Source organism: Apostichopus japonicus, chromosome 22 (assembly GCF_037975245.1).
Source record: "Apostichopus japonicus isolate 1M-3 chromosome 22, ASM3797524v1, whole genome shotgun sequence".
Classification (NCBI taxonomy): Eukaryota; Metazoa; Echinodermata; class Holothuroidea; order Aspidochirotida; family Stichopodidae; genus Apostichopus; species Apostichopus japonicus.
In genome coordinates this window covers 3501458-3527177 of record NC_092582.1, presented here as the reverse complement: position 1 = coordinate 3527177, position 25720 = coordinate 3501458, and the positions used below count along the sequence as shown (strand labels likewise).

At 36.6% G+C, this 25720-nt stretch overlaps 1 protein-coding gene across 1 annotated transcript in view; it reads right to left on the bottom strand.

The window, feature by feature from the left end:
- Positions 1-25720, bottom strand: part of LOC139963448 (uncharacterized) — a 74891-nt gene that overhangs the window by 31369 nt on the left and 17802 nt on the right. The window contains exons 3-4 of the mRNA XM_071964215.1: positions 19599-19734; positions 622-764 (exon numbers count right to left, since the gene is read on the bottom strand). Coding sequence (XP_071820316.1) covers positions 622-764; positions 19599-19734 — 279 coding nt within the window. The remainder of the gene's footprint in view (positions 1-621; positions 765-19598; positions 19735-25720) is intronic.

Sequence of the window (25720 nt, the reverse complement as noted above, 5' to 3'; positions counted from 1 at the left end):
AATTTAGAGACCATTTAAGATAGCCTGTTGACCCCTTGAGCCAATTTTGAGACCATTTGAGATAAGTTGTTGACCCCTGAAGCTCAGAGTGTGAAAACTGATAAGGGCCACTTGAGTGTTTAAATTACCCAACACAAGAGTATCAACTATTTGAAGAAGATTTCACTTTCTGATTTCTTGAAGATCTTATCATATATTGAGCCCCCATCATAAAACTTAACTGAACTGAAATTTACCAAACTAGTAATTCTAGTAAGTCACCAACAGCATTCCAAAGTCTTCCCACTTGTCCCCTGTTAACTGGGGATGGGGGGGGGGTGAGGGGTTTGTAGGGGATGGACAATGAGATATACTTTTTAAGGCTGCGATCCCATAGGCAACATTCTTTCAGAGGACATACATGATAACTTACAGGTTTTTGTAGACTTACTCATAATATACGATGGCCTGCTTCAGGCATGAAGTCACTGTTTCTGGAAGTCCCCTGTTTACTGGGGATGGGGGGGGGTGAGGGGTTTAAAGGGGATGGACAGTGAGATGTACTTTTTAAGGTTTCGATCCCATAGGCAACATTCTTTCAGAGGACATACATGATAACTTACAGGGTTTTTGTAGACTTACTCATAATATACGATGGCTTGCTTCAGACATGAAGTCACTGTTTCTGGAAAGTCCCCTGGTTCCTGGTGTCCAGCTTTTCCAGCACTTTTACCCTTAGCGTGATAGACGTTACCTAGATTGTAGAGAGCTCTCGCCTCTCCTACCTACAGAGACAAATGAAATGGAAAAGACAAAAAATGTATATAAGTTCCCTCTAAGTCTTAAACCTAATATTAATGCTTCCTAGCATATATTGTAACAATTTTCATAAATTTGTTGTGTCGCTTTTGACACCTTCGTTGTTAAGAATAAGAAACAGAAGATGAGAGATGACAATTTTTTTGAGTAGCTTTTTGAGGACTTAAAAGTCTATGGAAAGCTTCAATCCTATTAGGAACTTCCCTTCTCTATGTTGCTAGTGACAAGCTAATGGCACTATATATCTTAATAACAAAAGTTCTTTAAAATGAACTCAATGCTCTGATTGACTGGTAAAGAGGACTATTATCTGAACTTTATTGACAATACAGCAGCAGGCCGAGGCACTAAATATCTGGCATACAGTATACCTGTCTACCATATCCTGGACAGGTAATGAGCTTAACAGTGTAACAATATTTAAACAAAACGACCAATACAAAAGATTCCATTTACAGCTTGCGCTAGGAAATTGACTTCTCCATTATTTGTGATGGAAAATATGTTTTCTATTCAAGGGTTTGAGGTTAAAAACCTGAGAATGAAATCAACCTTTACATTGACATTTAGCTGAAAGTGATGTAAACATGTGTGCTCCTTTCAGCGGATTTCTTTATATTTTATATGTATATCAGAGTTGTCTGATGATCGATCTATATATATATATATATATATATATATATATATATATATATATATATATATATATATATATAGAGTAGGTTGGTTGGCGTCTATCTTGGCACAGAGTGCTCTATGTCAGGGGGACAGAGCGGAATATATGTTGAGACTAGTTACAACTACTAGCTTTCCACTAGTCTCAACTAGTCTCAAAATATATATATATATATATATATATATAATATATATATATATATATATAATATATGTGTGTGTGCATGTATATAGCATGTTATCAAACAAACTCATTTTATTTTTCTTGTGGCTTGACTGTCATGGGTACATACAAATGGAAGTAAATGTGGTGCAACACTTGGGAGCAGCATACAAAAATTGTATACTACTGAGTAAAAGCGGCTGTGACAAAAATTTCAGGCTCTTATAGCGAAAAATCTTCATGGTCATGATACTGAAAGTTGAAGGTGCCATGAATGGCCAACTTGTCAGCTATCCAGTGATGAGTACGGGTTTAGCTAGTGAGAACAAGTGCTTAGACATTACTTTGAAGATTTAGTGTGTAATCATACATATATGTGTATGTATGTGTTTACATATACCACTTTAAGCACCTCTTACAATTACATTCATACCAATTAACCAAGAAGCTCATTCCATTATCTACTACCGATCTGCTAAGTAAATTTGTTTGATGTTCTTTTCTTGTCATGAATATAAATTATATGATATAATACTATCCAGTGCCTGCAAACCTTTGAAAACCATCGTCATTAATTTATTCAGATACAGAAAAAAAAAACTCTGTGAAAGGATTGTCTAACCAACTTTGACTGTTTATGTCTTATGTGAATTTATCCTTCAACAAGTAATTAGTGACCCCACTTACTGTTGTAAATTCACATTTTGTCAAATTTGTCAAAATCTTTGGTTTTTTTTTTCTTAGGCTTTTTTTCTTCTTTATTGTGTATTATGCTTTTTTTTTTATCTCGTTAACTCTCTTACCTGCTATGGTAGTTTGTTTCTGTAATTACACTATTAATGAACCGTGAACAGAAGATTCTGCATTAATTAGAGATCCATTAGACAGATTGCCTAGATAGTACTACCGTGTTATCATTATATTCACTGTTCACGACACTGGCAAATTTCAAGATTTTCAAAAGAGAATTTTTGAATTTGTGCCTCATAATTTCAGAGATTTAAACTGACAAGGCCGGTGAAAGATAGTTTTCATCTTCAGGGAGGCTGATAAATTACAGTCAGGTCAAAATAATCGGTCATTCCGAGGAATGTCCTTGAATCTTAAAATGGATAAGACAGATCTTACACATGACACCAGATAGAAATGAAATGTTTTTTGTCAATTTGATTGTTATTGACTTGCAAAGCAAATGTCACATGAAAAAGTTGTTGGGGATAATTTTTAACCCTAATTTAATATTGCTATAATTTATGACTCACATATAATTTATTGTGTCACTCTTGTCATATCTGCATAATACATGTTGATCAGTGAACTTATGGGACAGGGGGCACATACATTTCAGAATCCCTACTACTGTAAAAATAGCACCCAGCTGCCATATTAATATACAGAATTAAAAAAGAAATGTCAAATTCTCTAAATTGTCACAAGGTAATGGATATAAAGAGATAGAGATGGAAGATTGTCCTTTTAAAATTTAAGCACACAGATATTATGATACGCTGCAGGACTGTAGCTGGGAACTAACCATGTGTTACTGAAATCAAATATGCTGCTTAATGTGATTTAATAACATACGCACTCTATAATAATCAATACATTACACAAGACATGGATATGTAGCAGCAAATTCTCAGTAAGCTTTACATACCATCTATTTAAACTGTCATGTGAAAACATGTGATTAAAAGGAGTGGTACATTTTCTCACACTGAATAGTTTTATATTGATAACAACTGAAATTACATGTAGGCCTAAAATGTAAAAAAGAATTAAAAAATGAAAATCTTTAAAACAGCAAAGAAATTAATTCTTGGTTTGAAACATATTAATTTTCAAACCAGTATGCTAGAACAAAAAAAATTTCTGTGTTCTACCAAGTTATTTTGTCTGGACAACAAAGATGGTTTAAACGCTATCAATGTAGTCCACACAACCCAATAATATCAGAGCGTCTGAGAAAGAGAATTCATGGATTTTGTAAAAAGGGGAAAAAAATGAAATCTTGCAGAATTTGTAATTGCAGGGGTCAATATCAATAAGAAGAGAAGGAGACTGTATTGAGAAAGTCATCATGCAAGGTCGAGTTGAAGGGAGCAGAAAACCTGGTAGACCCAGGACCAGATGGTTTGACCAAATAAAACCTTTGGTCGGATCGAGTTCTCTTCAAGATCTTTATTCTCTTGCCAAGGATCGTCAGAAATGGCGTGCCATTGTTGACGTCACGAGCTGTCAGTCATGACGGGATCGATCCAACCAACCAATATCAATAAATATAAGTGTTGCAGCCTGCTATTAAAATGGACCAAACCAAATAACCCAAAAATTCAAAAACTTGACTACACGACCTGAAACTAAAAGCCAATACTGAATTGGTCAATAAAACAGCTGAATGGATTTCTAAGGCTGTCATTACGATTGAATAAATGATGTGTCAGTCAATACTTGCGTTACATTAATTACACTCATTATTTTCATATGCATGGTTTACGTTAATTACCCACACAAACACACATTTACTTAATACTATTAAAATAATTTAAAGAAGTTAAATGCTATGATACTGTACAAAGATCGAAAAATGAATTTGAGCTCAAAAGAAGAGATATTTGTGTCCAACTTTGCAAAATATTGGATCTAGTCCGAATTTACACTGCTATGAGCACCAACATATATGAGAGCAAATGATTTTCTGGGTCTTTACTTACATCTTATATTAATTATGAACAAGTAGAGTAATATTTCAGCAGTAGACAATGTAACACTTATCATTAAAATCAGCAAAATATCTCAGCACTGAAATCGTAAACCCACACGTATGTTACTCGAGTGAGATGGTTGACTGAACGATTTACGGTCCATGTTGATTGGCTAAACCATCGATTACTCCGATAATTGGATCACGGTAAGTGGTCTTAGACGTCATCATTGCAAATGTTCGTCAAAGGCTTTACATTCCTATTGTTATATGCTTTTTAATGTACTCTACATTTGGAACGTTTTTTTAAAACATGACTTGCCAAATCTGAGGACTTTTGAAAGTATGTATGATACTTTTACAACGAAAATTTCAGATGCACAGGCTGCTGATATGGGCTATATAGCTTTTTAATATCAAACTTTGATTTTTAATGTTTAAAATATTGCTTTGATCTCAGAACAGCTGTGGTCTAAAATAGTAGATTTTTGGCACATTATGTTGCAGATGACGACCAAGTTTGGAAATTGTTTGGGCAAAGAGTTGGGAGTGGCAACACTAAATGAGCAGGAATCGTTAATCCAGTACTCCTAAGCATAATTTGTGAGTCCGATTAAGAGTTGACTTACTCGCACAAGCCTAGTTTTGACCTAAAGGATGCAGAAAATGTCCAGGGAGTTTTCAAGAACTTTTAGTCACCTAAATATCATCCCTTTAATGAACTCACCATATACTCTCTACTCAAAATTATGTGTAAAAGTAAGTTGGCCTGACGTTTCGATCCTAGCAGGATCTTCTTCAGAGGCTAAATGACAAGTTACAGTAACAGAGGGGACAAAAACACGCACAGAATACAGACAGGTTAATGAGCACGGTGAACACAATGAGATGGATGAAAGGGGATTATAAGTAGAAAGCAACAGGAGAAGAGGAGAGGAAGGAGATAAACTGTGGAGGGACAAAGAGAGGATTAAAGGCACAGGGTGAGGAATAACCTGGTAACCCTGGTAGGCCTATCATCTCGGGCAATGGGTCCCCCACCGAGAAGATATCCTTGTTTGTGGACCACTTCATCAAACCTCTTGTTCCTCAGATTAATTCTTATATCCATGACACTCCAGATTTCCTCAGGAAACTTGAAGATATCAAAAACCAAATCCCCAGTACAGCCATCATCGGTACTTTCGACGTCACTTCTCTGTACACTAACATCCCTCATGCTGAAGGTATCGCAGCCACGTGTGCAGCCCTGTCTAAGAAGGTCCACCCTTGTCCACCCATCTCTGACATCAAAGCTCTCATGCAACAGGTTCTCACCAAAAACAACTTCACGTTCATGGACAAGCATTACCTTCAAAGACACGGGACAGCCATGGGAACCAGGATGGCTCCTTCCTATGCATGCCTGTTTATGTCTAGCCTTGAAGAACGCATGCTCAGTACGGCTCCCTGTCGTCCCCTTATCTGGTGGCGCTACATCGATGACATCTTCTTCATTTGGACCAGTGATGAGGATAGCCTGCTCACCTTCATCAATCATATCAATTCTTTCCACAGCACCATCAAATTCACCTCTGATTACTCTCACCAACAGGTTAACTTTCTCGATGTGACTGTTCGCAAGGAACACGGTTCTCTCTCCACAGACTTATACACCAAGCCCACAGACACACACCAGTATCTCCATTCTTCAAGCTGCCATCCCCGTCACTGCAAGTCTGGAATTGCCTACAGTCAAGCACTACGTCTTCGTCGCATTTGCTCTAACAATTCCTCTTTCATTCGCCATACAGATGCTTTGGAAAAACACCTTATTGCCAGGGGCCATAGTGCCAGAAGGGTGCGTGAAGCCATTCAGAGAGTCCGCTCCCTTTCCAGATCATCTTCTTTGGCAGTGAAGGACAAAAAGGGACGAGATTGCGACAACAAGCTGCCCCTCGTTGTTACTTTCCACCCAAATCTTCCTCCCCTTCAGAAAATCACCTCTAACAACCACAACATTCTCCTCACTTCAGATAGACTCCAACGAGCCATCCCTGAAAAACCCATCATCGCCTACAGACGACCACGCAACCTACGAGACCTTCTTGTACGTGCTGCTGTTCCACCTCTTACTTCTAACCCCACACCCATTCAGCATGGTACCTTCAAATGTGATCGTACTTCGAGATGCATCGTCTGCAGCCACCACATTGTTGAATCCAATTCCATCACCAGCCACAGCATGCAACTCACACACAAGACTAAGGGTCACATCACTTGCACTACCACCAATGTCATCTATCTGATCTCTTGTAGAGTTTGCGGCATCCAGTATGTTGGCGAAACCAAAACCACCCTCAAGAAGCGTTTCTATGGTCACAGATCCACAGTCAACACCATGAAGACTGAGACCCCAGTTGGAGAACATTTTAACCTTCCCAACCATACCATTAACGACATGTCCCTACAGGGGATTGAATCCTTAGGTAGCCGTCCTGACCTAGTACGTATCAGCAGAGAGAGGCTCTGGATGCAACGCCTTCGTACCATTCAACCTCATGGGCTGAACATTCAGGAAGGACATGACTAACTTTCCTCTGTTCCCTACTCCTTCTCCCCTTTCTCCCTTCCCCCCCCCTTTCACTCTTCCTCTTACAGCTCTCTTCCCCTCCATTTTTCTTCACACCTTTCTGTCTTTGTCCCTCTCCAGTTTATTCCTCACCCTGTGCCTTTAATCCTCTCTTTGTCCCTCCACAGTTTATCTCCTTCCTCTCCTCTTCTCCTGTTGCTTTCTACTTATAATCCCCTTTCATCCATCTCATTGTGTTCACCGCACGTGCTCATTAACCTGTCTGTATTCTGTGCGTGTTTTTGTCCCCTCTGTTACTGTAACTTGTCATTTAGCCTCTGAAGAAGATCCTGCTAGGATCGAAACGTCAGGCCAACTTACTTTTACACATTCTATTACACAGGCTCTCTAGTGGATAAGCAGTTTGCTAACAGTTTTATTTCATTTTGTTACTCAAAATTATGTATAACTCGGGGATGAGCCTGGGGTAAAAAAAAAATCACGGAAATTTGCAAAAATTGCGGTATAGGCTCCAGTTTGCATAGGCTACAGTGTGTTAGGAAAATAGTTTTGTCCCCAAGGTAGAAAAGAAATCACGGATATTCCGCGAATTCGCGGAAAAAGCTCATGCCTGATAACTATGCTAGATGCTGGGGTTGTCATTCTAACACTTGTATGTTTATATACATCCACACAGAGTCTGCAGTCTATGCACTTGTAATAACATGACACACTTTTTATTTTATACCCGCTTCAACAAGTGACCTTCAAAGTATTTCAATGATCATTTCTTTGCAGAGTTTACTTTTATTTTTTTTATTCAGCAGCATATGCTCTGGATCTCAATTTTTAAGCACAAAATGAAAAAAAATCAACCTCTGTCAAATAAAAATTTCAGTTACTCAATTCAATAATATTGTAAAGTGGTACAAAAAATATATTGTTGCTACTAGTGACAAATTAATCTGCAACTTAATTTTGGGGTTTTTCTCAGGAACATTGACGAGTAATACACAGATGATTGAAATGTGCACCCAGTTGTGTGAAATTTGCTCAAATATACGTCATAAGAAATCTCAAATATCTAATTAAACATTGCTGACGCGCAAGTTTACTTTCAAAGCAAAATGAAATATACTGTATGCATGTTGACACTTCTCAGTGACAATAGTACAAGATAAGGAGGTAAGAATTGATTAAATTTCTAGATGGAATATTAAATGAGCGTCAAAAATTTAATTTTGAAGAAGGAAAGGAAATATCTTAACGAGTTTTTCAATTCCTGTAATTACAATCATTATGTCTATTTTTTCTCCCAACTTCTCTTAGACAATTCATTAGATAATTTAAAGTCATTTCCATTCGTTGCAGAGCTGTCAAGCACTTCACTCATCTTGTTGCCATTTGCAGCTTGTGTGGATACTCCACAGCCCTGGTATTTAAAGTGAGGGGGAGTGGCGGGGGAGGGGTTATGACTCTATCTAAGGTCGCCAAAATGGAGGGTTTTGCCAAAAATGTTGAACTTGTAAATAAAACATCCATAGTTTGTGGAATAACCTTGTGACATAAATTACATCAAAAGTTGTACATTATCACAAAATTTTATAACTAAGCACCCATGGCAATATAAAAATTTCTCAAATATGAGCTAGGAGTGCACTAGGGGGTGGGGGGGTGCATACCACCTCCCTGTTGCCCCCTTTCCTCAGGCCACAACATCTGTCATGGGAGAGTGGCCAAGATAGAGAAGGTCAAAATTGGAATCACCAAAGTAATGATTTGATATTATTTTAAGGGGACTCTGCAGCAACATTCAGAGTGAGAAGATCATGATTAGAAGTTTTTGTTGTTGTTGTTTTGTTTTTATTGCTTCTGATGACATCTATGTGAAGATCAATAAACTTATATTAATAAGAAAAGATAAGTTATACCATGCAGAGAGTAGGACGCTGAGCGGCGCTGCATATAGCTAGGACATGCTTGGTGCTGTGCAGTTTCACACAGTAGGCATGCACTGCTGTCTTAGGCTGAGATGATCCCTTTTGTTGATCCATGATCCCAAAGGATACAGTAGCAGAGTACGGAGTAGATTAGTTATCCATGAGAAGTATCCATTTTATGATATATTTGAACAAAGTTAATAAAAACATCAAAAGTCAAACTGTCATGTAAATTACAGTATATAAACAAACATTAAATATTTGTCCGGTATACTTGAAGGAGAAACAAACCCAACATATCTCTTTATCTAATGATAGAAATGTTTGTGAAATCTGAAGAAATGGTCCAAAGCAGCTAAAAAAAACAGCTAAAAAAACAAAAAACAATAAAAAAAACCTCATATTTCATTGTTAGAAGGATATCCTGGTTCAAAAGATATTCATGTGTGATGTCATACCACTAGTGCTGCCAGGAGGTGAAAGCTTTTAAAAGCACAATGACTTTGTTTTTCCAATCTATAATAATTTTTTCATTCTGAAATTTAAGCCATGTTGTTTTACTGACATCAATGCCAATGGACATTGTTAGACACTTGAGTTGCTGGAATATGATCTGATATTAACTATTATGTTAGCAACTTGATCTCGACAGTAACAAAGTTCTAACAACTTTCATGAATAGGATGCAGCTGAAAGGAAAACAAGGATATTAATAATTATAATTAAAAAATAACAATGGGTGTCTTTAGCCATGCTCTAAATCAACAAACGGGTGGTGTCATATCTAGGTGGTTCTATCTAGTTCCGGAAAATTTGACAAGCTGCAGTCTCAGAAAAAAATTCACTGAAACTTCTGGACAAACTATACCTGCACTTTCCCTAATTCACACACAGGTGACATATTCAAACTAATATATGGTTTTTACCACTCTACACATGTTTTAAACACACACTAGCATATTTTAGCAATGAAATGTTGCCCAACCATTCATTTGGCAACTTAACACACATCTGGTTGTTAACCAATCAGAAAGCTTCTTTGAGGTATTTTCAATCATGTCTGCTTAAATAAGTTCAAGCTTTGAGCATCAGTAAAATTGTATCCAAGTTTCCGAAAGTAATAGTAACGTAGATTTACGTAGTTTGATTTCTCCTTGGAAAGTAATTGATTACTTTGTCCAAACTTTTCTTTTCATTTATTGTGTACGATCATTATTAAAATGATATATGATGTTTCCATTTTAAATACAAATACAAATATATGTTATATATTTACCTCAATTGCCTTACTAATGTCATAATTATCATTCATTCTGTTGTGGCTAGGTTCATCAATACTGTAAACTTCCACCAAACTGAAGGAATTAATACAATTTTCATACAATATTAGATCAACTCTTGGTGACCGTACGGAAAGCAAAAAACTTTTGCCACAAAAATGTGGGTGATGATGTCCTAGATTCATTAATTGCAATCATATCTTGACGCACATTTGCACAGTAAATAAGTGGCGATTGTAAGGCATGTCCGAATATTCTGCCAAACTACTGAATACTAAGTGCTTTAATGCACCAAGAGGACTGTATGTGTATACATACCTGTGCTGTATTGCCATTTTAATTTATATACATCAGAGCTACAGGGTCTGTTCAAACATGTATGATCTCTGATCATGCAAGCCAGATACTTTCAGCTTCAGGACAAATAGAAAGTACTTGATCCATCGTGCACTGTATGGTTATCATATAGTCTGTTTTTAATTTAACAGTACGGGTAATTTCATGTAAAATTCTCTATTCCTCATAACAACTGAGAAGCCCCCAGGTCATATATCAATATATCTATATATATCTATCTATATATATCTCTCTATATATATATCTATATATATATATCTATATATATAATATATATATACATTTATATATATATATATATATATATAAATATATATATAAATATATATATAAATATATATATATATATATATATATATATATATATATATATATATATATAGAATCTAGATGCAGAATGCATGGCTATATGAAGACCAAGACCAAGCTCTAGCTACTTAAGATGGAGAGATTGGATTGTGAATAATGAGGATGACATCATCACCGACAGTGTTCAATCAACCAAAAATGACAAAACAGTACAAACAACTATTTTTGGTTTAAACGCATGATCTAGCAGTTCTCACTGAGAAGCAACCTACTAACTATAGCAGTGCTGTGACATTTTCTCAAAAAGTACAGTTAGCCAGTATAAGGTCTGTTTCTACACACTCAAGATGCCTTAAGGGTACGCCTGCTCTCGTTTCTAATTGAACTTGATAGCCATTCCATATATATCAGTCTTTGCCTTGCCACTTAGATGAGATTACTGTCTTACTTTTAATGACGTGAGAGACGTCAGTTACAGCGAGTGAAGACCCTATTAACTTTAAATTAAGCTGCGTTAATGTTTACCTGTCGACAAGGTAGAATCAGTGTCATATGAATTACTCGTTAAAGTAAACCCCCCCTTACTTTAATAATAATAAGTACCTCTAAGGTTGACTAATTATCTTCGTCCATCTGTGATTCATCAAATGCTGTTCTACTGTACGTCTTCTGCGTCCAGAAAGATCATTGGTTCATTCTGGACTGATCTGGACTCACTCAATTTATATTTTGGTTATTTAATAAAGTTAATAAATTTCATATATTGCAAAGAGGCATGAATGGAAAACTACTTACTTTTCCTTAAATAGCATTCTAACACAAAGGGATATATATTCTAAATTACTTTGGACTGCTGATACATAAATTATCTTGGTTCATCTTCAGGTGTGTTATGCACTGAAAGCACACGTACATTATCTTGCATATATATACAGTATATATGGTATGTTTAATGCAACTAGGTATATATCCTAACGTTGCAAGTGCACTGAAAATATCAGACAATATCAGAATGGAAAATTACTTACTTTCCTTTAGCATTATAACACAAAGGGATATATATTCTAAATTACTTTGGACTGCTGTTACATAAATTATCTTGGTTCATCTTCAGGTGTGTTATGCATTTAAAGCACACTTACAGTATGTTACATATACAGTATATATATATATGGTTTGTTTAATGCAACTAGGTATGGCCTATTCGCTGCAAGTGCACTGACAATATCAGATATTTGAATTTGTCATGTCTGTAATTCTGAACGAGGCAAAATCTTTTATAATTTTGTTGAGAACAAATTTTGACGAAATAAACATCTCACTGAGGGAAAATACTCAAAAGATTTTTCAGTAAAAGTCTATCAAAAGTATTGCCTTTGTAACATATTTCGGGACAATTTCTGATGACCTTAACTATACTTATTCCAACTTTGTCTTTTAGGAGAAATGGTATGGAATATGGGTGCTCTGTTGTTCCATGACATTTATCAGAACATTTCTGACTGAGCTATAAAAAAATTATTTTATTTAACATTAAACACTAGATTAACATTAAGATTTAGAGCCTGGACTAGGGACCCAACATCATCATCGATTTAGGAGCAATTCCAGAATTTTAGAATACTTTTAAACTTTATAGTGAAATCTTGAAAACCAGAAGAGCTATAGAAATGTTACTAGAATTAATCAAATTTTCCTGTTTTTCTAGAGTATGACACATATCAACAGCAAATATCAATCCAAAGTCATTTTGTAAGATTTTGTTATGATATATTTTGAAAACACAAAGCGTGAATTGCTACCTTCAACTAATTGCATAACACAGTTAATAAATTTTTTCAATTCACTGCACTGTTTTGAGATGCAGTTGCTATGCCGATGAAGAGCGCAGAAAAGACTCATTTTGAAAATGTTAGAAATCTTTATGTTTCTAGGAGGGAAATCTGGCCGTTGAACAATACACACTTCATTGCCATAGATACAGGAAAGATGTCACAATTAATGCTTTATAATGCATATCATCAGACTTTCCATCAATAATTTCATGCATGAAATAGAAATGATTTAAATTGATTTTATCTCTGTTGTCTACTATTGGAATGATTGTTCCTTTTTCTTTACATTTTGGTAAAAGACAGACAATATGAGACATCTAGGTATGAAAATGCAGAGGGCTTGGTTAAGTAGGACTTCATTTTAAAGTTGAAGTTTTTTTATTATTTCTAAGCATTTAAATTTAGACAACAAGTTTAAATAAAATATAAACAATAAAGTAAACTGATCATGCAGATCACAGAGAAATTTGGAAATGCATCAGTGATTATTTTTAGCATGAAAATCTCTATAATGAAATGCTGTTAAATGTTTTCTGTATCTTGCTTCGTTGATTCTTATGATTTATTTGTTTTCAAAACATTCAATAATCTGTTGGATTGCAAGAAATTTTGGTTCTTTTGAGCATAAGTTGCATGGTTTTCTTAAAAAGAAAGAAAGATGTTCATAAAAAATGTGTGATTTGTTATGTTTGCATCTAAAGGCCTAGTTGTGAGTAGTGTTGCTACGATAATCGCTTTCAATATCGGTATCGGCCGATATTTGCAATATCGGCAGCATATCGGTATCGGTAAAATTTTGCGTTATTGCCGAAAACAGCAAACCGATATTGAACTTTTCTTTTTAACAGCAGAGCTACTTCTTTACACTTGCAATGATTTGTTAATCTGTCCAAGACGATCCATTTCTTTAGCGTCAGTTCAACTCAGATTCATTTTCGATTAATATCCATGTAGACCTGACCCTCCGTAACCTCTAAAAACACGTCTACGGCGCGCGAATATAACCAATGACCTTCGTTCGTGAACCTTGGCCTACACACAGCATTAGTGCAGCATACATACACTGTACTAACCATTCATTTTCCAAAGGCCTCCGTGAAAACCTTGAACATGATGCATAACTGCACAGTTCAGCAGTGTTGGAAAACCTTGTTCAATTTTCGCGAACACACTGCCGATTTCCTGCCTGTGTTCGCCGAGAATGCGTAGCGTGCGAGCATAAAGGCGTGGTGTCCAGGGGCCCGCCTTAGGGCCTTGGTGGGGTCATGGGGTAGAACCCCTCGTGAGAAAATTTTGGCATTTTTTGCGTGTCTGGCGATGAAAAAAATCGCAGTTGCGGATGCAAAATACTGACAACTTTTTTATTTAAATTGTCACGAAACTGATGAAAATTTTAAAATGACAAGTTAAAGTAGCTATATTATGTTATAAAATGAAATGAGATTTAATCTGTGTTTCAATCTTTAAAAAGTGCACCTTACAAAACCTCCGATGTTATGAAACAAACAACGTTCAGCTAAGCCCTGTTTCTAGACTGCCTAACAATGAATAGCGTGCACTATGCGTACATTTTTACAACTGCAATGTTTAACCCTATACCCAACTACCACGGTACATGTGCTGTGAATTTTCCTAGGTACCCTCCCACACAACTGTGAGCTCATCCCCCGTGTAACACCTGTTTGTTAACATTTTTGGCACGTTGCCAGGGAACTTTTTAGTTACGTGGGATCCGTAACCGCCGAGGTGGTTAGGCTATTTGCTCTACACTTAAGTATGGTAGGATATAATTTTTTCCGTATTTTTGGAAATTCTAGAAAATACTTTCTTTTTCCCCCGCTTAACAACAGATTTGGTCTTACGGTATATTCATAAATGGATGCACTAGAGCCTTGTTCACATGACATTAGTTGCATTTAGTACGATATGCCCATTTTGTAAAGAATTTTTCGAAAGTGTTTTGCTCAGTGGCGTAGGAAGGTACTTTTGAGTGGGGGGCTGAAGACTGATGGCCGGCCTGGGGGAGGGGTCTAAGGGGAGGGGGTGTCCCCCTCCCCTTTGGATTTTTTTTGCATTTCCAGGTGGCCTCAGATGCAATTTGGTGCAATATAGCACACTTCAACTCCCACTCCATTTTGTAAAGAATTTTGTATTTTCACCTGGCCTTAAATGCAATTTGGTGCTCCAAATGAAATTTTTTTCTCATTTGGAAATGAAAAAGGGGTTTTCTGACTTGCGGAGCGGGGGGCGGAATGATACTTCCGCCCCCATATTTTTCACTGGGGGGGGCTGGCGCCCCCCCAGCCCCCCGGTTCCTACACCCTTGGTTTTGCTCGATCTTTCGTAATATTTGAAAGGTGTACCACCTTACTTTCCGTACACAATTGGTAATTTCTCTACTGATTTTCAGTTTTTTTTCTCTATTCGGTCAAGTGAATAAGTTGTACATTGAGTATAAACTCAATAAATTTTAACTTTTACATTGTGATCGACAGTTCGAACCTAATTAAGATGCAATTTTGCAAGCATACGTTAACACTGTAGCTACTTCTAAGTCTTTACGATGTTAAGGCTCACATTTACTGCGTCCATTTTATTATCGTGTGCAGCACTGCAGTGAAAAAGATTTCGGTTGGATTTCAATTACCATTTTCTTTTTCAAAATCAGGAAAAAAGTCATTCTTTTCAACTTAGGACAAAAGGAAAACAAAACACCATATTTTGTTGTTTACTTGAAGATGTATTTGTGAATGTATATGCATGACTAAAAAGTACGATTTTGCCTTTATTTTGTCTGTTAAAAAATATCGGTATCGTATCGGTATCGGACCCATATTGGGATGATAATATCGGATATCGGCCAAAACCGATATTGGTAATATCGGCGCAACACTAGTTGTGAGTGTGTGTACTTGGGGTTTGTTTCTCAAAAAAAAGTTGTGTCCACCCGGATGCAAGCAATTTGAAGACTTTGCTTCCCTGGCAAAAACATTGCTTCCCGGACACAGAATCCCGCATTCATATTATGCAGCGTGTTGTTTTACTCTTTTTTATTTACTTTATTCCTCCATAAACCAGAAATGGAACATGCAATAAATAGTAAGACCCAGTAAATAAACCTGTGTGTTACTTCTAGATATTAGCAGGTGTCATGTTGATACCTCAATCTTGACAAAAGTCGTCAGACCCTCAAAGAAATATGCGAAGTATATCCCCGTGTTGTTTCATATTACTTACTACCATCAAATATAGAACCATCCACAGGTCATCTATCCTTCCAATTTTGCTAGCCCGCTTGTCCCCTCAATGCAGTACATTGTAGAACAATATCTGAAAGTCATGACGTTGTAGGCCTACTGTCTGTAATAATAAGAAATACATCATGGATGTGGGATTGATGGTGGGATGCCGCATGGCAGTAAATCCCCAGGTACCGGGCACTAAATCCCCAGGTACCGTGCAGAAAATCTATGTGTCACCGGCTAGATAGTTGAATATGTTCATGTCATTCATCAGGGTTTCCAGCATAACTGGCCCGTGCTTGCTGTTGATATACACAGCTTGGCACAGAATGATACAAACTGTGATCAAAGTGTTACAAAAATGACAATGAAGCTGGTTTGAATAGTTGTCTATGTATTATGATTAATACTTGAAATAGTGTTACTAACATAAGATAAGTTCTCATTCAATACATTGGTTTGTAAAAACAGCCAATCTTCAATGAAAAAATTGTTTCTCCCAAAATACAATGCCTATTGGGTCATAGGTTAGTTCTTCACTATTGCATATTACAGTGACTTCCATTTAATTGGGTTTTCCGACTTTTGTGTGGGTCATCATCTTAAGCTCTGGTGGCCACTGTGTGTGGCAAGACTACAGTGTAAACAAACTCCCTTGACGTTGGAACGTAGCAGCAGTGACGACCGATCTCGCTATAACTTTCTCTATATATAGTTAGTATCTATATAGTGGGCACAGTATCAATAAAGTCAGTATTTAGCTGTTCGGAATATACCATTTTGGTCGGTAAAGAATATCAGTGAGGCAAACTAGGCTACTCTTATCACTGTTTAGCAGAAAGAACTAGAAAGGTCGGAGTTAAGATTGTTTTTGCATAAATATTGGTAATATAAGAATTTGTACAAAACCTCGCTCAAATTAGCGCATCGATATTTAGTGGAATAAAGGCAAGTCTCTGTGATATTGAAGTAGTCTATATTTCTATATTTAATCGGTATTTTCTACATATGGATATTTTCTATTTATCGATATGGTCGGAAAATGATATCGTCGAAATCACTGCTATTGACATACTGACTATCATGATTATATCGATATACCCACGAATCTTCAAATATATATTTCATGCTGCAAGGTTGTGGTCAAGATGCTTGGGTTTTGTTAGTATGTTTTGCTGCTGGAACTGAAATCATTAATAAAATTTACAGTAAGAGAATATACCAGCATTAGTAGCTATTCCAATAAGTATTTACTGTTAACATGATTCACCACTTCTGTTGGTGAAACTGGAAATCAGGACAGCGTTGGTTAATTGTATGATGATGAGGTATCTTCCATTTGTTTCTGTTATTAGAAACTGACTTGATCATAAGTAAAAGCAAACCCTGTTTTAAGGTATATATAACGGAAATTAAGACTCTGTATGAGTGTATTAGTGAATCAAGTGTAATGTTATGAAATTTTTTATGAACCTTTCCGGGAGAAAAGTTACCAAGTGCACATGAGCCACTGTTGGTTTACTTTTGACAAGAAGTAATGAAAAAGAGAAAAGAAGGGCAAAACAGAACCCAGAGAATCCCCTAAATGGAATTGTCATTCATTATTGTTACAAATGTATGTGTTTAGGAATTAGGAGATTTAATGTACAGTATACTAATGCAGAAATATATCCAGAAATTGAACAGAGAAGTCTTGAATTCATAAACTAACCTCAAAATCAGACACACACTTCTCTCGCGAGACGAGTGACGGTAAACGGTTTCATCTTATCTATCATTTATGAATGATCACGTAAACATCTCTATTTCACAGACAGAGGAATCCGAAACTTCCTTTAGTATCATGCCCCAGGGTCTTCATACAATCGATAAAATCCGTGTCAATGTATTTCCATGAGAGACGGTACGATCAATATATGTACATTTCATCTCTGATTTTGCTTCCGCCACCACCATGCCCCCCCCCATCATCCCCCCTTTCTGCCCTGTTGTCTTTGAGGTCTTTAAATTTTGCTGAAAATCTCTCTGCCACTCAAGGTTGTGATGGCAGCTGTGGTATGTCTTACATAATGTAAGATCTAGTGAGAAGTAAACATTCCAGAGGTGTGTGACTTAAAGACTGATATTATAATAGCAGCAAATATTATTTTAGGAGGGGGGGGGGGGGGGTTGTTAGTTGATCCAACATTTGATATATTTCCTACTGAGTGAGAGAGATGGTTGAAGAAAGAAATAAAAAATACTAACAAACATTTAGCTTCTGTACCTACTGATGTCAATGAGGAATGTTGTTTTACAAACATTCTTAAATATAGCAACTACTGTACCCTAGATTGAGTGTGTGATGGTGAGGGTGGGACAGGTCAGCCATATTTCAGTAAGTATTAAAGGGATGTTGAACTTTTTGAGCGGTGCAGAGCAAAGCTTCTTCAAGAAGGGAGGTAGTATACAGACAAAAAACAATCGTGGGGTAAGATTTGATGGATGATCTACGGAGAGTATACAAGATTTTCTAATATCGCTTAAATAAGGAAAGCATTCGGTTGTAGATGAGATAAAAGAGATAAAAACAGAGCCTACAAAAAGAATGGAAGATCATGTGCTGAGCATAAAATATATACCACAGAGCCTAGAACTAGAATGAAAATAAATATAGAAAATGATTAGTGCTATAGATAGATCAGCAGACCTATCTAAGGTCTGTGAATAAACTGGTACATCAGTTCTACACTCTAACTTTGATCCATACCCACAAAGATGATACAGTAATCCAGGCCAATTCTAAGGACATGGAAATCATATATTTCCATACTGTGTATATTTCAATACTGACCAATACCAACGTTGCTTCTCATGCCAACTGATGACCAAAGAGAGCGTGGTGGCCAATTGGCTAAGGCATCGGACTCGTGATCCAAGGATTGCTGGTTCGATTCCTGCCTAGTTCATTACGTTGTGTCGCTTATGCAAGATGCTTTATCTCACTTGCCTCTCGCCATCCAGGGGTTAAGTGGGTACCTGTGAGGTAACTTGTCATTGGGTGCAATATATAACTGCTGCCGACTGGTGGGATTGTCTCTGGGACAGGTTATCATTGACCAGGGGTAATTTTAAGCACTTTGAGACCTATCGCTGGTATAAAGCGCTATATAAAAAGCAAATATTATTATTTTATTATTATTATGACCAAAGAAGACCAGATACACACAGCGTGTGAAGTCCTCTCTTTAAAGTGTGCACACTCGTCCTTAACCTTACCAACTGCAATGCATCCAAGACTCTGACATACGTTTGGTCTCACCCAAACCTGTATTACCAAGCATTCTCGATTCCTTCCAAAGAAAAATATATCTCCTTCCATTCAACTATTTTAGAGCTTATTGTTGATTTAAAGCAACAATACTTGATTTCAAGGTTGCAAATAAAAGTACCACATATTTTTTTTGGCAAATGCTTCAAATTTCTGACAATTAAACAAAGCATATATATGTGTGTAATGTTAAATGTGTAGAACACAGACATTTTTGGGAAATGGGTTCATTGGTTAAAAACTCTGGTATTGGGGGGGGGGGGCAGCCGAATGGTCGTAACCAAAATAAGTTCCAAATTAGAATGAAGGGTAACCAGTTACAGTATGTGTAAAGAATTACACAACGTTGAACCAAACCATAAAATGCTTGAATAAACAATAAGGAATATTTCAGTATTTACTGGTAGAGTTTTCCTTCCTGTGTTTTATCTTACCGTATCTTTCAGCTCTCTTGATATTTCCAAATGTTTCTGACAACAAAGAATGGCTTCATCGTATTTGCCGAGGACTTTTAAGGTGTTCCCTATGTTACCACTGGCTTTTGCCTCCCCAAGACGGTCTTCAATCGATCTGTTGGAAGAGATTGAAAAAAAATCAGTTTTTTGGCACTTTCATCTCATCGATATCAAACATTAATTTAAATATTACGTTGTGCCCATGAGATTCAGAGAAGATGATTTACTGTATTGGAATCTCTAGATATCATGAAAATGATTAAAAATTTATAGGATATTATTCATTTTAGACAAAGCAGCCTTAGAGATAGCTGTATAATATCATATTTCTCTTGCAAGTTATATCTTTGATTCCCTATTTACTCAGTTGTCTCAGTTTACTGTATATCCTTTCAGGAGACAGAAACCCAACCATTGTCTTTAGTTTAAACTGTATGACAGATATCTCGATCATGAAAAACTTCAGACATCTAATTATCAATCATTAATGGATCAATTTTGCTCAGTACCTTGCAATGCTTTCATTTACAGAGCAATATATTACCTGTACTATCAGTACTTTACAAATGTAGCAAACTGCATGTATACATGTACTGTACACACGTCCAGGCCAATTAGCACTGGAAAAGCTCATTGAGTAGTGTCACACATTTTATGATCGGGATAGTAACGTGTAATGTATTTCACAGAACACACAAACTAGAATTAATTCACCTCTTTCCGTTTCATCTAGTATCAATCATTGATGGATAAATTTTGCTCGGTAGCTTGCGATGCTCTCATGTAGGCATCAATAGTACCCTGCACTAACAGTACTTTACAAATGTAGCAAACATTTTTGAATGTCAAAATATTCTACTCTATACTGTAGACGGTTTATGTTATTGATTTTAATGGTAAACATCAACATGACATTAACAATGGACATATGATATATCCAGAGTTATAAATTAACATGGGAGAAGTAAAACATTGTGAAACCGACATTGTCAGACATCTCATATTATTCACACACTGGCCATCCCTTTCGTCTGCCCACTCAGGGCTCGTTCTCCCTCCCGTTTGTTTGCTAGCAGCACACACTGCTAGCTCACTTACAACATACTGGTACAGCCTACAGTGACTGTGTCTCTGAATGGAGAGACTTTACAATCTGCAGCTAACTGTGCAGTGCACATATACAGCAGTACACCCAAACGGACATCTGGTACATCAGAAGGAAAGCAGCCTACTGACTGATAAAACCAGCCCGGGGAAGAAATGATAAAAATCCCAGTACTTGCTACGGTATTGATAAATTATGCAGAAACCTTAGTCCAAATTTACCTATATGTGCAAGGGCACTTCATTCAACAATAGTATATATATGCAAAGTTAGACTACATATTGTGTTGAATTTAGCACACTATGTATAAACCTATCCACTGTCAGAGGAAAGAAACCAGACAAGACAAAACTGCTTCATTCCAACAAAACCCTCACCAGGAACTAACATAGTACATGGCATCAGTTCTTCATGAACAAACCTTTCAAGCATTCAGGCGGGGGTACCTTCCATTCCCAATACAGGACCCCCCAGACCAAAACAATACATCTTAAGTTTATAAATGTTTGCAGGAAATGGCAAGTAAAGTGCATTTTCTACTTGCAATCAATGAAATCCACTTACGGGCTTGTGAGTACATTCTAAGGTATATATTAAAAGTGCAATGTACTATTGTACGCTTGCATACTAAAGAGACACACACTGTCAGTGCACTTTGGCAATCATTCATCCCATAGGCATCTTTCTCAGACTAACCTCTCAAAGAATTACACTGATGATAAAACGTTGCTTTTTTTTTTTAAAAAGCCGGGGGAAGGAGGCAGGGGGGGAGGCAAAATGTGCGATGACAATTTAAGCTGAAGTGTTAACTAGGAAATTCTATTAACAAAGACTGAGGACAGCCATTCATGTTTTCGTGCCAGGTTACATTTTGCCGTACGTAGATCTTGCAATCTTCAAAATTACATTACGAGAATAAATTATAAAGAACTGTGTGAAGTAGTCTGTTTCCCAAGATGCTCTGCAAAAAGGGACGAAATGTATTTCGTTAAGACGTATGTATGCAGAATGGTTTAAGTTTCATTCGTAAAGGGAACAGTGACCTCTAAAACCGTAGTATTATGTTTTACTCTGCGGTAATTGATCCTTAGACGGGGTTGGCAAAATAATGCTTTCAGAGGCGAGCAGAAAATAACCGGGAAAAATAAGGAAGCCAATCCAGTAGATGCAGGTAATATTACCAAGCATTCGGGAGAATCTATGTACAGTAAATGGTTAAGAGAGTTGCTTCAGCAGATATGACAGCTATAGTTGACTCAGAGATCTATACAGCCACCAGTTTGAGACAGTTGGATAATTCGGAAGTTGCAGACATTTTGGCAACCATTTTGAGCATGTTGGTCATCATGTACCATCTGCTTACAGCACTTAATTAATTAAAGAAACGATGAAGGTGGGTAATTTCACTAGTTCATTGTCCTCCTCATCCTGACAAAATACCTAATTTGCATAATTATAGAACCTTTCTAGAAGTAATAACCAGAGAAATACCAGATAATTATGGTTTGGTGTCCATCTTGCAATATCTTTTTTTTAGATTTTCTTTTTGAAGTATTTAAAAATTTGAAGTGCCCATATTTAAACCCTGACGTGACACTATTTCTCATAAGCTTACTAAATATACTTAGTATATGTATTTATACAGATATTCTATTCATATATCACTAGTTGCCCTCTAATCCCCTCCCCAACCCCCATCCCAAGCCCCACATTTAACCAGATAGGATACAAATTACATGATAGCAAATGACCATCCAGAGAAGAAGGGCACACTCGATTAACACCCATGAAGTTGATCTAATTAGTGAACACAGGGGGAAAAAATGACTGAAATCTAACAGATTCTGCAAAAAAATCGGGTTCTATGTTTTTCAAGAATCCCTTTTAATATTGCCGCCTCTCTCTCTACCGTACTTGCTAATTCAAACATGAAAGCATCACAATTTGTAGCTGCCTAATCGAGTGATTGCAATTATAGCCAAATGTTGTCCTCCTGTTTGGTGTATGCTCCCACAGTCGAAAAAAACCGCAATAAATCAAGTTTCGACTTTAAGCTCGAGTGACAAAATTTCTTCTGAACGTCACCGCATCCTGAGGAAGAGCCTGTGAATAATTCTATTAACATATCAACAAAGAAGAATGGCAAGTTCGTCACCATAACTTGACTTTGTTTGCCATTACCTGCAGGCAGAGAGAATTTGACCGATTGTCGTAACCATAGGAACAGACTTGACATCTAAACGGAAACTTTTATTTTAAACTTTGCCTTTTGCAGTCAGTCTCAATAAACACATCCAGTTTTTCTTCTTTTTCTTCTGTTTTGTAACATGTATCTTCTTTTTTTCCTCTTCTTGGTTTGATATACATCCACCTCAACAAACATGTCTGTTTGATAATGTAATTGTCAATGCCAGTCAGCCCCTCCAGCAATTCTAGCATGACTGTGAAAAGGAGAACCTACTGTTTTCAGCGATACATAAAATTTGTCGTGGAAAACCCACCTGGAGGAATCGTACCAAACCGTGACAGAAATTAAGTCACAGGAAGCGGTCACTGCTGATGATATAGGTACATTCCTACAATAGGGTACTTTCCGTGCCAGTTGATCACGAGTGAACAAGAATTGGTCGAAAAGGAAGGAAATTCACAGAGGTGTTGACTGAATGAGTTGATAGATGGGGTCATGTCAAGCATAAGTCTCTGTGCAGGAGCATCTTATAATTCTAATCGGCATTTACCTGCATTTCTTCATATATGTTAACTACAGAGTTGAGAACAAGAGTGTACATCCAATCCCCTCCATCCCCACCCCACACACCCCTCCCCATCCCCACCAAACCGTCCCTCTTCCATTTGAAAACCTCATCAAATCCAAATTAACGTGGGAAAAAGCCTCTGTTATACTTTGTTGAAAGTACTTTATACGTACCGCATGTACGTCTTAGTAGATGGATGTGCAGTGCAGCGCATACTGTATGCGAAGAGCTATTGCTATAGACTCTGGCAGCTGAAATGTATTTGTCTTTACTTACTTTATGGGGACTACATTCTCTATTCAAGGAGTTTATAACCATATTTACTTTCACTCTATGCTCCATACTTGCATCAGAAATACCCACATGCTTATATAAACAATATTTATATAAATGGAAAATGTGAACCAAAAATAAATTTATACCAAATCTCAAAGCACGTCTGATCAAATATTGTTTTTCTTATCCTCTCCTGTGTACAGGTTTTGTGCAGTGGTAACCAAGAAGATGAAGAAGAAAAAAAAAATCAATGATTTTCACATTTCTACTGGGACTTTTACTTGAAACATTAACATATCATTACCTGACCTAGTTTCACTCAAACAAATATTGACCATGTATAATCTGTCTGCATTTCGCTAAAAGACTCGAATGCGTTGGCAAAGATTTTTAATGACGACTTAAGATGATAAATTATTGATCGTCCTCGCAGCAGACTTGATTAGAGCTAAGGACTTAACACAGAGATGGCTACAGTCTGCGTTTATATGAACAGTTACAAAGAGTATCAAGCCATTATCTCTAAAATTATATAGATTTATATAAATATCTCATATTGATGTACTGTAGTCTAACACATATTATAAGGGTAAGTATTATATTAACCAAATCTTATAATTACTTCTCCAGTTGCAATGATTTGGGTAAATTAGTGAAGTTAACCATGGTGCAAAAAACAACGTCTGCAAGTTTAGCATATATTTTCTTTTCTCTTTGATTTTTTTTTAAATTTATAACTTTATTTTTTGTTTCATTTGTTTCCTTTTTTTGCTTATTTATTCAAGCAATGTTAAAGTATTGAAAACTTGTTTAACTCAACACTTTTGAGTTAAAATTCAGGAGTCCAAATACTACAAGGTTCAGGAAGGGTTTATTTAATAAAGGGCCCTTGTTGGCACCCATGCCTAATGACCAAAGCTTTTCCAAATAATTTATTATTGTTCAAACTTTCGTCTTACTTTGTTTACAGATGTACCAACTTTATTGATGTTCAAGTTTACTCTGATGGTCCAAGTGTACTGATAATCTATGTTTACTGATATTCTACGTTGACTGATGTTCTAAGTTTACTAAATTGTTCTTAGTTTACTGATGTTCTACATGTTTTTTTTCATCATCCTATGATGTTTTCATCTTATCATCTCAATTTCATGTGTGCAATTAGAAATTATATACACTTGCCATGGTCAGCCCTAACATGTGCTATTCCCATGGATCTGTGTAGTGTCAAAAGGAACTTTAGCATACCTTTTAGACCCAGAACTAAACTTACTCTAATCAGCGGTATACCTTGTCAAAAGGCGAGTATTTTCTCTCTTCTACACGCGGAAAGTGTCCTACATATAATGAAGATTCCTAGTTTCAGGGTAATCAAGCACAGTTTACTATAACAGTAGGCCTAGAATTAAATTTCACAAGCTTTTAACCACTTGCTATAAAGTGCAAGTACACTGGCTAAAAGCAAGTTTTCCACTTACAAGTAATGTATTTACCTGAATTTTAGCAAAAATCAGATGCAGTACTGTAAAGACTTATATAGGAAGTCAATTCATATCTGCTAATTTATAAGCAATTATTCGGGGCACATGTTACAGGGTGTAGGTACAAAAACCATGCCATTTCTTGACAGACAATTGTTACTCAACTTATCAAGTGTCTAGAGTCATAATGTCCACTGGCAGAAATGTCAAGTGCCTCTTTGTCTCCTGGCAAAGTGTGAAATTCACTAGCTAGTGAATAGTCTGAAGACCCATAACACAACAGGAGTCCCCCTTCTCTATGTGATACACATAGCATTTGCTGTCCACACAATGGGCAAAATATGAACAGTTTTGAAAGTGGTTTTGCTGATTTTTTTTCCATAATTTTAGTTTCCCACTTAGTGAACATGACTGAAATAAGGATGACAGTTGCTTTCTTAAACTTAACCATTGTAAGATCACTCTAGGAAGACTAGAGCAAAG